Here is a 13,541-nt window from a genome sequence, read left to right on the forward strand (position 1 = left end):
TCCATCCCAGATTCAATCATCTTATTGCATTCCTATTCCCTCCCACACCACATGCTACCAAAGGACTCAATTGAACCAATAACCACCAGCCCTTGCATCCCCATTGACCACTCTAGGCCCAGCCTTATTCAAGTTTGCAACAGCAGATCCAAAACCAAAGTATTTTTGGCATGATTTACAATTACAACTACAATGTTTTGTAGTTTTCTGGCCAGTGCTTTTCACTAGTAGTGTTGTTTCAGGATGAAGGAATGACTCAGCCAGTCTGGTATTACTGAGGATTATTTCTATAGTCATACCTTGTTAGTGTGATTTCACAATAACAAAATCTAACAATGATCAGAACAAATAAATTTGTGTATTTGTCTGAAGAAAATTTAGGTGCTTTTGAGCCAAAACTTGAAGGTATTCCCGTGGAAGATTAATGGAATGATGTGCTTTCAAAACAGGTGACACAACAGAAACCTTTTTTCTCGATGAAATGACCTTTGATTGGGCTGTGTGTATGGAGGTAGTTGAAGCAGAACCCTATTTGTATTGTTCTTTCCATTTACAGATGGTGTTCTCCCATGATAGAGTGAAGCTGGAAGGTACAATCTCTCAACAGTCTAAACTGATAGATTTCCTACAATCAAAGATGGACCAGTCAATTAAAAAGAAGAAGGTAGTTAAATGTGAATACAAACTGAACCTGGATCTGTGGGTATTATGCAAACAAACTACCTGTTTAATTTTAGCAGGCTTTGAAGTTTAAGAATAAAACAAATAGAAGCAGGAGTAGGCCATTTGGGTCTTCACTCCTCTGCCATTCATTTAGATTATGACTAAACTTTTAACTGCTGTACTAAACCCATACCCCATGATTCCCTTACTGCCTGGCTTGCATGAATGATTTCTTTCCCTGATGCAGGGTCTTGACCTGAAACATCGACTATCCCTTTGCCTCCATAGATGCTGCCTGACCCACTGAGTTCCTCCAGCAGTTTGTTTATTGCTCCAAATCCCAGCATCTGCTTTCTCTTGTGTCTCCAATTATTTATTTCCTCCACTCTTACTTCTGTAGGTACCTGCTGGAATGATACCACCAGGGCCCCAATCCTAACTGTACCAGAACCTGATCAATCTTTCTCATCCTACATAACATTATTCTCTCATGCTTTCTCCATTTTGTGAAATGGGGTCATAGAAAATTAAATCCTCTAATAAAATCGGTGACTAGACATCAACATTTATTATTTACTAATCATTAGTCTTGAACAAGGATGATCATTGTTTGTATTCTATATGCAAATTATTTTGGTTCAACTTGTTTATTCTTTCAAAATATATATCCTTTTAGAATTGGTATCATGCTATTGTTGAGCAGTATCAGTAATTCAGCTGAGGATTATCTTTATTACAGACTTCCATTTTCAGTTTCACACATAGAACACTACAGCACAGTACAGGCCCTTCCGCCCATGATGTGCCGACATTTTATCCTGCTCTAATATCTATCTAGACCTTCCCTTCCACATAGCCCTCTATTTCTCTATCATTCATGTGACTAAGAGTCCCTTAAATGTCCCCAGTGTATCTGCCCCCACAACCTCTGCCAGTAGTGCATTCCATGCACCCACCACTCAGTGTAAAAAAAACTTACCCCTGACATCCCCCTTGTACCTTCCTCCAATCACCTTAAAATTATGTCCCCTTGCAGTAGCCATTTTCACCCCGGGAAAAAGTCTGACTGTCTACTCGATTTATGCCTCTCATCATCTTGTACACCTTTATCAAATCACCTCATCCTCCTCTCCAAAGAGAAAAGCCCTAGCTCACTCAACCTATCCTCATAAGACATGCTCTCCAATCCAGGCAACATCCTGGTAAATCTCCTCTGCACCCTCTAAAGCTTCCACATACCTCCTGTGAGGTGACCGGAACTGAACACAATACTCCAAGTGTGGTCTAACCAGAGTTCTATAGAGCTACAACATTACCTCACTGCTCTTGAACTCAATACCCCAACTAATGAAGGCCAACACTCCATACACCTTCTTAACAACCCTATCAATCTGCGCAGCAACCTTGAGGGATCTATGGATGTGGACCCCAAGATCCCTCTGTTCCTCCACACTGCTAAGAATCCTGCTATTAACCTTATATTCTGCCTTCAAATTCGATCCCCTGAAGTGTATCACTTCACACTTTTCTGGGTTGAACTCCATCTGCCATTTCTCAGCCCAGGTCTGCATTCTATCAATATCCTGTTGTAATCTACAGCAACCTTCTGCACTATCCACACCACCATCCTTAGTATCATCTAGCAAACTTATTGACCCAGCCTTCCACATCCTCATCCAAGTCATTTATTAAAAATCACAAAGAACAAGGGCCCCAGAACAGATCCCTGCAGAACACCACTGGTCACTGACCACCAGGCAGAATACACTCCATCTACCACCAGGCAGAATACACTCCATCTACCACCACCCTCTTCTATGGGTGAGCCAATTCTGAATCCACACAGCCAAATTTCCCTGGATCCCATGCCTCCTGACTTTCTGAATGAGCCTTCCACGAGGGACTTTATCAAACGCATTACTGAAATCCATGTACATCACATCCACTGCTCTACCTTCATCAATGTGCTTTGTCACATCCTCAAAGAATTCAATCAGGCTCGTGAGGCACGACCTCACAAAGCTATGCTGACTGTCCCTAAATCAGTCTATGCTTCTACAAATGCCCGTAAATCTATAAATCCTGTCTCTAAGAACCACTCCCACCACCACCGCCCCCCCTCCCCCAGTTCAGGTGTAACCCATCCCTTTTGTACAGATTGTACTTTCCCAAGAGGAGATCTCAATGATCAACAAATCTGAAACCCCGACCCCTGCACTAACTCCTCAGCCACACAGTCATCTGCCAAATCATCCTATTCTTACCCTCACTGGCACGTGGCACATCCAGAGATTACTACCCTTGAGGTCCTGCTTTTCAGCTTCTTACCTAGCTCCCTATATTCCCTCTTCAGGACCTCATCTCTTTTCTGACCCATGGTTGTTCATCCTCCCCCTTCAGGATGCTGTGGGCCTGATCCGAGACATCCCAAACCCTGGCATCCAGGAGGTAACATACTATCCAGGAGTCTTTCATGTCCACAGAATCTCCTGTCTGTGCCCACCACCACCCCCCCCCCCCCCACCTTACTATGGAATCCCCTATCACTACCGCTCTCCTTTTCTCCCCCCTCCCTTCTGCACCACATAACTGGGTTCAGTGCCAGACACCTGGTCATTGTGGCTTTCCCCTAGTGGGTCGTCCACCCCAACAGAATCCAAAGCAGTATACCTGTTAGTAAGGAACAGCTGCAGGGGTACTCTGCACTACCTGCCTATTCTCCATCCTTCTGACAGTCACCCAGCTACCTGCCTCCTGCAGCTTAGGAGTGATTGTCTCCCTGTAGCTCTTATCTATGAACTCCTCATTATCCCGTAGGAGCTGAAGGTCATCCAGCTGCAGCCCCAGTTCCAGTTCCCTATCACAGTCTGTAAGGAACTGCAGCTGGATGCACCTCTTGCAGATGTAGTTATCAGGGAGACTGGAGGTCTCCCAGAACTCCCACATCTCACAAGATGAACACACCACTAGCCCTGGAGCCATTCTCACTACTCTAGCCTGGCACTAAAGGGAACACAAAAGCAAGAAAGAAAGAAACTTACCAGAGACTTACTTTCACCTCTTCTTGCCAAAGCCTCAATCCCCCCACTCTAACACTGGTCCACTCACACAATGGCAACTCCACTTATACCTACCTTCCTTTTATTTGCTGCTGTTAATCAGCCAATCAACTGGTAACAATTTGCAAATGTGCTTCGCTTAGACTCATGCAAGGTGCAACTTACAAGCACACGCACAGAGACTCGCCTCTTTTCAAAGGTCCCGCTCCAAATCTCGCTCCATTCTTAGATCTAGACACATTAATGTGGTGTTCAGCTGTTGAGTAGGTTGTTCTGATCATGACACCATTCTTTGCACGCAGAGTTTGTTTGGCCGTCGGCGTGAGGACCCTACTCTTCCTGTCCAGATACCCATGCAGTATAATGACTTGAAAGTAGCCTTGGATAAGGAGAAATGTCGAAATATGGAGCTAGAAGACGCATTACAGAAAATACGTGTAGAGCTGAAATGTGTTCGGGAGGAAGGTAAGCGTTGAAGTGGTCAAGACCTGGTTGATGTACTTCAGAAAATGAATGAGAAATGTGCACAGTCAAATCTGGCTGCAATAAGAAACCCTCAACAGTCGTCATTGCTAGATGCAGAAATTAAAAAGTAGCAGCTTAATAAATCTGAGGGGGGAATTTTTTCATTTGAGTGTTTTCTGTGGTTTTCTACTGTGGAACCATCTGGGCACTTTTGGGAAATGGATTTATTTCTTGATGACTTTGATGTTACTAAAATTCGTGAAGGCTTTTCGATGCCCATTTAGAGTTAACTATATATTTAAAAAAATGTGATAATCTTCCTTGGGTGTATAAAACAAAGAGTCAATAAAGCTTGCAAGAAATTTAGGAGAAATGACTTCACTCAAAGAGCTTGGAACTTGTCACCACATGGAATAGATATGGCAAATATCATTGGATGCACTTAAGAGGAAGATAGAAAACTGACAGAGGGGAATGGAAATCTGGATTTGATAAAGTGTGCTGAAACCATGATTGTGACCCGACACTAAATTTAGTCTGTGCGAAATCTTAGTTTGCCCCTCTGAAAGGGGATGGATCCTCTATTAGTATTGTGCCTAATGTCCAAACTACCATATATGGTAGAATGGCCTTTCCTTCATCATCTACTGCTGTTTCAGAAGGTCAAATTGCAAATAAAGCATGCTGGAGAGAGGATCATAGAGGTCGGGAAGAAATGATTGGTATGATGGTTGGTCATGCTATAACTGTAGGGAGGATTGTGGGTGGGCGATTCGGGGGGAGAGAGATGGGTAGGTAATCTCCTTAGATTCTCTTGCAGTGGGCAGTTAGGGCCAGCTTTATTAACTAATAATAAAGCAGCCTTTATCTGTTTTGATCAGTTTCATTGTTTTTGTGGGCCTTTAATGCAGAGTGGAAGGTTGTGCTAGTTGCATGCTACCTGATGACATTGTGAATCAGCCCACTGGCCTCAAATTGACAAATTTACAAATTGACTGCCAAGCTCAAAAGCCCAAAAGCTGGATTAGATGATGCAAGATAGGAAGAAATTATTGTGGAGCATGATCTCTAAAGGAATGACCTTCTATCCCAGAAATTTTGTGATAACACTGGCAAGATTTGTTGACCATTTATTTGTGAAATCATGGTGGAATGCATGCATTACCAACTGACCAATTTTGCCTCATCCCAATGTCCTCTCAGACTCCAAACTGTGCACTTCATCAGTGTGATCAATTGCTAAGCATGGAGACCTGAATGTAATTCTCTTTTGGGGATGATGCAAACCTAATTAAGGCATCAACAGTACAGGAAAAAAATGCTTCACTGTTACTATCTTTACACCACGAGCCTTGTCATGGCTTCAGATCTTTATCTTCATCCAACAATCTCTTACTGGCAAGAAAATTAACATTTCCAAGATAGTTATGCCAGGCATAAACTGAAAAGATAAGGTTATTTTTTTAAAAAAATGTCCATTCTATTCATTTAGTCTTTATTGGATCAGTATGTACTCGCATTACTTTTGTCACAGATGATTGCACTTCCAGGCAAAAGTTTTATCTTTCTTGTAAAGAACCAATTCGTTCAAGGGTAAATTACAAGTGTATTTTTCTGGATGCTAGATGCCTTCCATTACCAATGGGCACTAGACAATCTATAACAGGGGTGCTCTAATCTATGGATGCTCAGAGCCACTTAATAATATATAGAAATCCTGAGAGCTGCAAGGCATGCACAACTTCTATACATGCATTTGTAGCGGTTGCTACCGCGGAATAAAACAAGACGCTAGTCGGAGGATTGCCGAACAAGAACTGGTTTATTTTCCCACCTTGCGCGGGCCCTTTAAGGGAGACTGTTCCCGCCCAATGAAACTGGCAATGACGTAAGTATTACGTCATCAAGACTTTCCCGCGCGCGGGTTCTCCCCGTCGCTCGGAAAGACGAGGCCCGCTGCCATCTTGGGCCTCGTCGCTCCGACGCCGCGCGACCCGACTGCCGAGCCGGTTTGCCCGACTAAACAGTGAGTCGCCACACAACCCCCCCCCCCCCCCCCAGAACCGGAGATACAGTCCCCAAGGCCCGTGGGCTGTACCAGCTGCCGCTTAGGGGGCCGGCCTCTGCGTCAGGGCATTGCAACCTCGACAGGTTGTTGCAGATCCAAATGGGCCGGTTTGAGGCGGTCCGCCGTGAAAACCTGTTCCCTGCCTCCAATGTCCAAAATAAAGGTGGATCCGTTATTCCATATGACTCGGAACGGTCCTTCATATGGTCGTTGCAATGGCGCCCGAGGTGTGCCCCTGCGAACGAAAACAAACTTACAGTCCCGTAGTTCCTTGGGCTGGCAGGATGGGGCTTGACCGTGCCGTGAGGTGGGAATCGGGGCCAAGTTGCCAAGCTTCTCGCGCAGTCTTTGCAGGCCTGCTGGGGGTTGTTCCCCTTGGTCCCGAAGGGCAGGTATGAAATCCCCGGGGACAACTAGGGGCGCCCCGTACACAAGCTCAGCTGATGAAGTGCGGAGGTCTTCTTTGGGGGCAGTGCATATGCCGAGCAGGACCCAAGGCAGCTCGTCAACCCAGTTAGGACCCTTCAGGCGGGCCATCAAGGCCGATTTCAGATGGCGGTGAAAACGTTCCACCAACCCGTTTGATTGAGGATGGTAGGCCGTGATGGTGTGCAGCTGCGTCCCTAGCAGGTTCGCTAATGCAGCCCAGAGACTGGAAGTGAATTGGGTGCCTCTGTCTGAAGTGATGTGGGCCGGAACACCAAAACGTGAGACCCAAGTTGTGAGCAGCGCCTGGGCGCAGGAATCAGTTGTGATGTCAGTCAGGGGGGTTGCCTCAGGCCACCTCGTGAACCGGTTCACGATGGTAAGGAGGTACCGGGCTCCTCTCGAAACTGGCAGAGGGCCCACGAGGTCGACGTGTATGTGGTCGAACCTCCTACGGGTAGGCTCGAACTGCTGTGGTGGGACCTTGGTGTGTCACTGGATTTTTGACGTCTGGCAGTGCGGACAAGTCCTGGCCCACTCACTGACCTGTTTGCGCAGGCCATGCCAGACAAACTTGCTGGCGACCAGTCGGACGGTAGATCTGATGGACGGGTGCGCCAACCCATGTACCGAGTCAAAAACGCGTCTCCGCCAGGCTGCAGGGACTATAGGGCGGGGCTGACCAGTCGCAACGTCGCAAAGTAGGGTCCGCTGACCTGGACCAACCAAGAAATCTCGGAGCTGCAGACCCGAGACTGCGGTTCTGTAGCTGGGCAGTTCGTCGTCGGCTTGCTGTGCGTCAGCTAGGGCCGTGTAGTTGACACCCAAGGATAGGTTGTGGATGGTTGGTCTGGAAAGTGCATCAGCAACGACATTATCCTTTCCGGAGACATGTTGGATGTCAGTTGTGAATTCGGAAATGTAGGATAAATGTCTCTGCTGACGAGCTGACCAGGGATCGGAGACTTTGGAGAAGGCAAAGGACAGAGGCTTATGATCGGTGAAAGCGGTGAAAGGCCTGCCTTCTAGAAAGTATCAGAAATGCCGGACCGCCAGATACAGTGCTAGAAGTTCCCGATCAAAAGCGCTGTACTTCAGTTCGGGCGGTCTAAGGTGCTTGCTGAAAAATGCCAAGGGTTGCCAGCGGCCTTCGAGTAGCTGTTCCAGTACCCCACCCACCGCGGTGTTGGACGCGTCTACCGTGAGGGCAGTCAGGACGTCAGTCCTAGGGTGCACAAGCATCGTGGCGTCTGCCAGGGCGTCTTTGGCCTTAACGAAAGCAGCCGCAGCCTCGTCAGTCCAGGTGATGTCCTCGCCCTTACCAGCCAGCAGCGAGAACAGAGGGCGCATGATACAGGCTGCTGCAGGGATGAACCGATGGTAAAAGTTGACCATCCCAAGGAATTCCTGTAGGCCTTTGACTGTGTCGGGGCGGGCAAAATGGCGGATAGTGTCCACCTTGGCGGGTAGAGGTGTTGCTCCGTCGCTGGTGATTTTGTGGCCGAGGAAATCGATAGTCAAGTCCGAATTGGCACTTGGGTTGATCATGAGGCCGAAATCACGGAGGCGGGAATACAGCTGGCGGAGGTGGAAAAGGTGTTCCTGGCGGTTACGGCTGGCGATCAGTATGTCGTCTAAGTAAATGAGCACCAAGTCCAGGTCTCGGCCTACCGCGTCCATCAGCCGCTGGAAGGTCTGCGCGGCGTTCTTAAGGCCGAACGGCATCCGAAGGAATTCGAACAGGCCGAATGGGGTGATAATCGCAGTTTTGGGGACGTCATCCGGATGGACCGGGATTTGGTGGTATCCCCTAACGAGGTCCACTTTGGAAAAGATGCGGGCCCCGTGTAAGTTCACTGCGAAGTCCTGGATGTGAGGGATGGGATAGCGGTCCGGGGTGGTGGCGTCATTCAGCCTGCGGTAGTCGCCGCAGGGCCTCCACCCTCCGGTGGCTTTGGGGACCATGTGCAGGGGGGAGGCCCAGGGGCTGTCTGACCTGCGAACAATCCCCAGCTCCTCCATGCAACGGAACTCTTCCTTTGCCAGGCGGAGCTTGTCTGGAGGTAATCGTCGTGCTCGGGCATGAAGGGGTGGCCCTGTAGTAATGATGTGGTGTCGTACCCCGTGTTTGGGTCTAGAATTTGTAAACGAAGGTGCCAAAATTGATGGGAATTCGGCTAGGAGATTGGCGAAATCGTTGCCAGAAAGGGAAATGGAGTCCAGGCGCGGGGCTGGTGGGGTGATTTCTCCCAGGGGATAGGTCTGGAGAGTGCTAGAGTGGACTAACCGCTTCCTTCGCAGGTCGACTAACAGGCTGTGGGCCCGAAGGAAATCGGCTCCTAGGAGTGGTCGGGCGACGGTGGCAAGGGTAAAGGTCCAGGTAAAACGGCTGCCACCAAATTGTAATTGAAGTGTACGGGTGCCGAAAGACCGTATCGTTGTATCGTTGGCGGCATTGAGTAGAGGACCTGGTGGCCTGGCACGAGTGTCACGGCTGGTCGGGGGCAAAATACTGATCTCCGCTCCAGTATCAACGAGGAAACGCCGTCCAGATTTCTTGTCCTGAACGAAGAGGAGGCTCTGTCGGCGGCCAGCTGCCGTAGCCATCAGCGGCGGCTGGCCCTGGCGCTTCCCTGAAACTTGCAGGGTGGGCGGCATCGATGGGCCTCCGCACCCCACCTCTGATGGTAGAAGCACAGCTGGTCACCCGTGTCGTCGTCTGCGTTCCTGGGGTGTGGCTGCTCGGTTGCTGGGGCCGGGCGAGGCGGGCGTTGGGCTCGCGGCCTGGTGATCTTGACGGACGAACCGCTCTCGCGCTTGGCCCTCCACAGGACATCTGCCTGGGTAGCCACCTCACGGGGGTTGCTGAAGTTGGCGTCAGCTAACAGCAAGTGGATGTCATCGGGGAGTTGTTTGAGGAAGGCCTGTTCGAACATCAGGCATGGCTTGTGTCCCTCGGCCAATGCTAGCATCTCATTCATTAGGGCGGATGGGGATCTGTCCCCCAGGCAATCCAGATGAACCAGGCGGACGGCGCGCTCACGATGGGAGAGGCCGAAGGTCCTAATCAAAAGGTCTTTGAAAGCCGGGTACTTATCTTCCTCCGGAGGCGACTGGATGAAGTCTCCAACCTGGGCAGCTGTCTCTTGGTCCAGAGAGCTAACCACATGGTAGTACTTCGTGGAGTCGGAGGTGATCTGCCGAAGGTGGAATTGCGCTTCGGCCTGGTCAAACCAGACGCTGGGCCGAAGTGTCCAAAAGGTGGGCAGCTTGAGGGCCACTGCGTTGGCTGCTGTGTTGTCGTCCATTGCGCGGGTCCAAAAGCCGTTTGGACCGTCGGGGTCACCAATGTAGCGGTTGCTACCGCGGAATAAAACAAGACGCTAGTCGGAGGATTGCCGAACAAGAACTGGTTTATTTTCCCGCCTTGCGCGGGCCCTTTAAGGGAGACTGTTCCCGCCCAATGAAACCGGCAATGACGTAAGTATTACGTCATCAAGACTTTCCTGCGCGCGGGTTCTCCCCGTCGCTCAGAAAGACGAGGCCCGCCGCCATCTTGGGCCTCGTCGCTCCGATGCTGCGCGACCCGACTGCCGAGCCGGTTCGCCCGACTAAACGGTGAGTCGCCACACATTCTTATTATGCCTACCTTCTGCCGGAATTAGAGGCATTTGAGTCTCCATTCTGGCTGTGACCCTTGCAAACTTGAATTTGCTTATTAATTGCTAATGCTTTTTGTTATTTGAATCTAAAATTGCAGCCACTTGTGCAATATTATCTTTTTAACAGATCCTACATCAAATTATTGATATTTAGCATGAACTAAACTAACTTCAATTATTATGTCAGCTTCATTACTGAACTCAGAAATTAGTGTCTGTTGTTTTTCAGGCTTGATTTTCCATAATTCTGTCTTGATTTCAATCTTGATTTTCCATAATTCTGATTTATGAGGATACTTGGCTGAAAACATTGTGATTTATTTCATGGTTACATTCCAGGCTGCTCACATTACGGTGTCTGTTTACTTCATAATATTACTTCTACAATTCCACATCATTGTCAGTTATGAAATCAATGTAAGACTGCTACGACTTCAATCTAATAAGTAGTGAGCACAGCCTGTAATACACAGGCTCTGTACCCTTCAGAGGTTGAATGTTGTGTGACTGATGTCATTGTTCCACAATGCTCTACAGAGTGCATCTTTTATGACTAGACTGCTGAGATTAGAAGGCAACATGCATTGGATGTCAAAGCCTCTTGATATACATTTGATGAGATTAGAACACCAATGAATGTGTTTACTGTGAATCTTGAGAGTTGCATCTGAACCATGAAAGAGCTGCATGCAGCTTGCATTGCAGTTTGGCCATCCCTGATCTACATTACATTACATTTATACTTTATATCTAGTATTTTAATATACTCCAATAAGAGAAACCATCTAGTACAAGATATTTGTTGTTTCCAAACTAAAAAGAAAGGGCATTTTGTAGTTTTTGGAGGAGGGATATGGGGAGGGGATAAAATTCCTGCAAAGATCCTGAGAAGATACAAGTAGAAGGATTTAGTGGTTGTTATTCGTGGTCAGTTGGCACTAACATTAGGTGAAGGTTGGCAGACGTACAGGTGGGTTAATTTGGGCTTAAAATGGGTGGCATGAACTCGTTGGGCCGGAGAGGCCTGTTACCACGCTGTAAATAAAATTTTAAAAAAAATTTAAAGAAGAACCAAAGCTTGGACACAGCAACTCTGTTCAGAGGATCTACTGGCATTTAACCAGTTCAGCTACACCATTCACCTATGTAGAACTTCTTGCCATTTGCACTTAAATAAGATTCCAACTCAATTTTTAAAGTTTTCATCCTTGTTTTTAAATCAGTCCTTGACCTTTCCCCACCCTTATCCTTCAGTCCCACAACCCACAGATCTCTGTTTCTCCATTCTGACCTTTTTATTATCCCCAAATTTAATTGTTCCACAAAATAGAAAATGCTATAAATATCCAGCAAGCCAGGCAGCATCTGCAGCAAGTGAAGCAGAGCCAATCTGTTGGAAGATTATCAACCTGAAGCATTGGTTCAGTTTATCTCTCCTTGGATTCTGCCTATCCTGCTGGGTGTTTTAGGCATTTTCTATTTTTGTTTCAGATTCTCGTATTTGCAGTTTTTTTATTATTTAATTGCTCGATAGAGACAAATGTGGCTTCAATTACCAAAGCTCTACATTCTGGACCCACCTCTTTAAACCTCACCATACCTCGAACTCCCTTTCCTTCATTCCTCAAAATTAACTTTTTTTTTATCAAACTTTGCTCATTTTCCCTAATATTTCCTTTTGGCTTGGTATCAGATTTTACCTGATAATGCTCTTACAAAGCACCTTGGAACATTTCCCATTCTGCCACTGCATGAACTATAAACCCCAAAGGAAAGTGAAGGATTTAGGAGTGTGAAGGAGTACAACTTCGACAACAGCCAAGAAGCTTGACGACCAACGACCATTTATTGGAACCATATCCACCATCCTAGCCATTCATTGCCTGCTCTGCAGGTGCATACTGGCTGTAATCTATAGAGTTCACAGAATGCTTCTTCTTGCATCTAGACTACTCCAAAAGCACATTCCAAATCTGTGATCTGTACCATCAAAGAGACAAGGGCTCCATTTGCAATGATATACCACCAACTGCATATTCCCCTTGAAGTTGCAGACCATTCCTTCATCATCAGGAGTTTTAAATTCTGGAAATCCCTACTCAATAGCTCTATGGGAATACGTTCACCAGAAGGATTGTAGTGGTTCAAGAAAGATCTCCACCACTTTCTCAAGAGTGATCAGGGATGGGCAATAAATGCTGGCCCAAAGCCTGGTAGATGAACACACAAAAGCAAAGAATGGGAGATGGCCGAGTTAGGACAGGATTTTGGATGACTTCTATTTTATTGCAGAGTAGAATAGTGTAAGCCAACCAGAAATGTAATGCTGTATCAGGTCTAGAAATAACAATGAAGGTTTCAACAGCAGATGAACTGGGGCAAAAATAAAATCGGGTGAGTCCTGATGCAGTGTCTTGACCAGAAACATCGACCATACCTTTGCCTCCACGGATGCTGCTTGACCCACTGAGTTCTTCCAGCAGTTTATGTTTTGTGCCAGATTCCAGCATCTGCTGTCTCTTGTGTCTGGTGAAATTAGGTGATATTGTAGTGTTGACAATAGCCAGTCTTGCTGACCGTAGTGATATGATCTCAAATTCCATTTGGGAGCAAATATTGGCACCAAATTTCAGAAGACTGCCTGGTAACCACATAGGTTTCATGGTTAATGTGAGTTATGGCTAATGGCTTCATTCTGGGCAAGATTGTAAGTTGATGGTGACAAAAAGAATAAAATTATGTGTTTCAAGTAATGTCTGCTTCACTGTATTTACGATGTCTCTGGTGCTGCTGGTCCATTTTTTGCTATCATTGTTGTTAGTAATCTCTTACGACTGTCTGTCTGAAACTGTCACTGATTAAGCCTTTTCTATATTTCTTCTTGTAGCTGCTCATTTTAAAACAGTGGATCACCAGCCACAATCAACACCAGCTACAGCTAGGCACCAGATCATCATGTCTGCAATTGTTCGTTCCCCAGAGCACCAGCCAAATCCTATCAGCCTGCTAGCTCCGCCCTCCAGCCACAGGAAGGAATCTTCTACTCCTGAGGGTAAAGAAGTGTCGACCAATACAATTGTACAGTCATAACCATGTTTCAAATATAAACTTTAAGAAAATTTACAGTATTACCAGAAAGAGGGTTAAATATACATTTAACATGTGATATTGGGAGCCATTATTGTGTGTGATGTGGAG

At 46.9% G+C, this 13,541-nt stretch overlaps 1 protein-coding gene and 1 long non-coding RNA gene across 2 annotated transcripts in view; one reads left to right on the forward strand and one right to left on the reverse strand.

Moving 5' to 3' along the window:
- Positions 1–13,541, forward strand: part of LOC127579322 (citron Rho-interacting kinase-like) — a 196,458-nt gene that overhangs the window by 125,708 nt on the left and 57,209 nt on the right. The window contains 3 exon segments of the mRNA XM_052032041.1: positions 557–664; positions 4,025–4,187; positions 13,231–13,395. Coding sequence (XP_051888001.1) covers positions 557–664; positions 4,025–4,187; positions 13,231–13,395 — 436 coding nt within the window.
- Positions 13,287–13,541, reverse strand: part of LOC127579323 (uncharacterized) — a 43,586-nt gene continuing 43,331 nt past the window's right edge. The window contains exon 3 of the long non-coding RNA XR_007957660.1: positions 13,287–13,389. This is a non-coding gene — a long non-coding RNA (uncharacterized LOC127579323). The remainder of the gene's footprint in view (positions 13,390–13,541) is intronic.

The sequence above is a fragment of the Pristis pectinata genome, chromosome 17 (genome assembly GCF_009764475.1).
Source record: "Pristis pectinata isolate sPriPec2 chromosome 17, sPriPec2.1.pri, whole genome shotgun sequence".
NCBI classification, from domain to species: Eukaryota; Metazoa; Chordata; class Chondrichthyes; order Rhinopristiformes; family Pristidae; genus Pristis; species Pristis pectinata.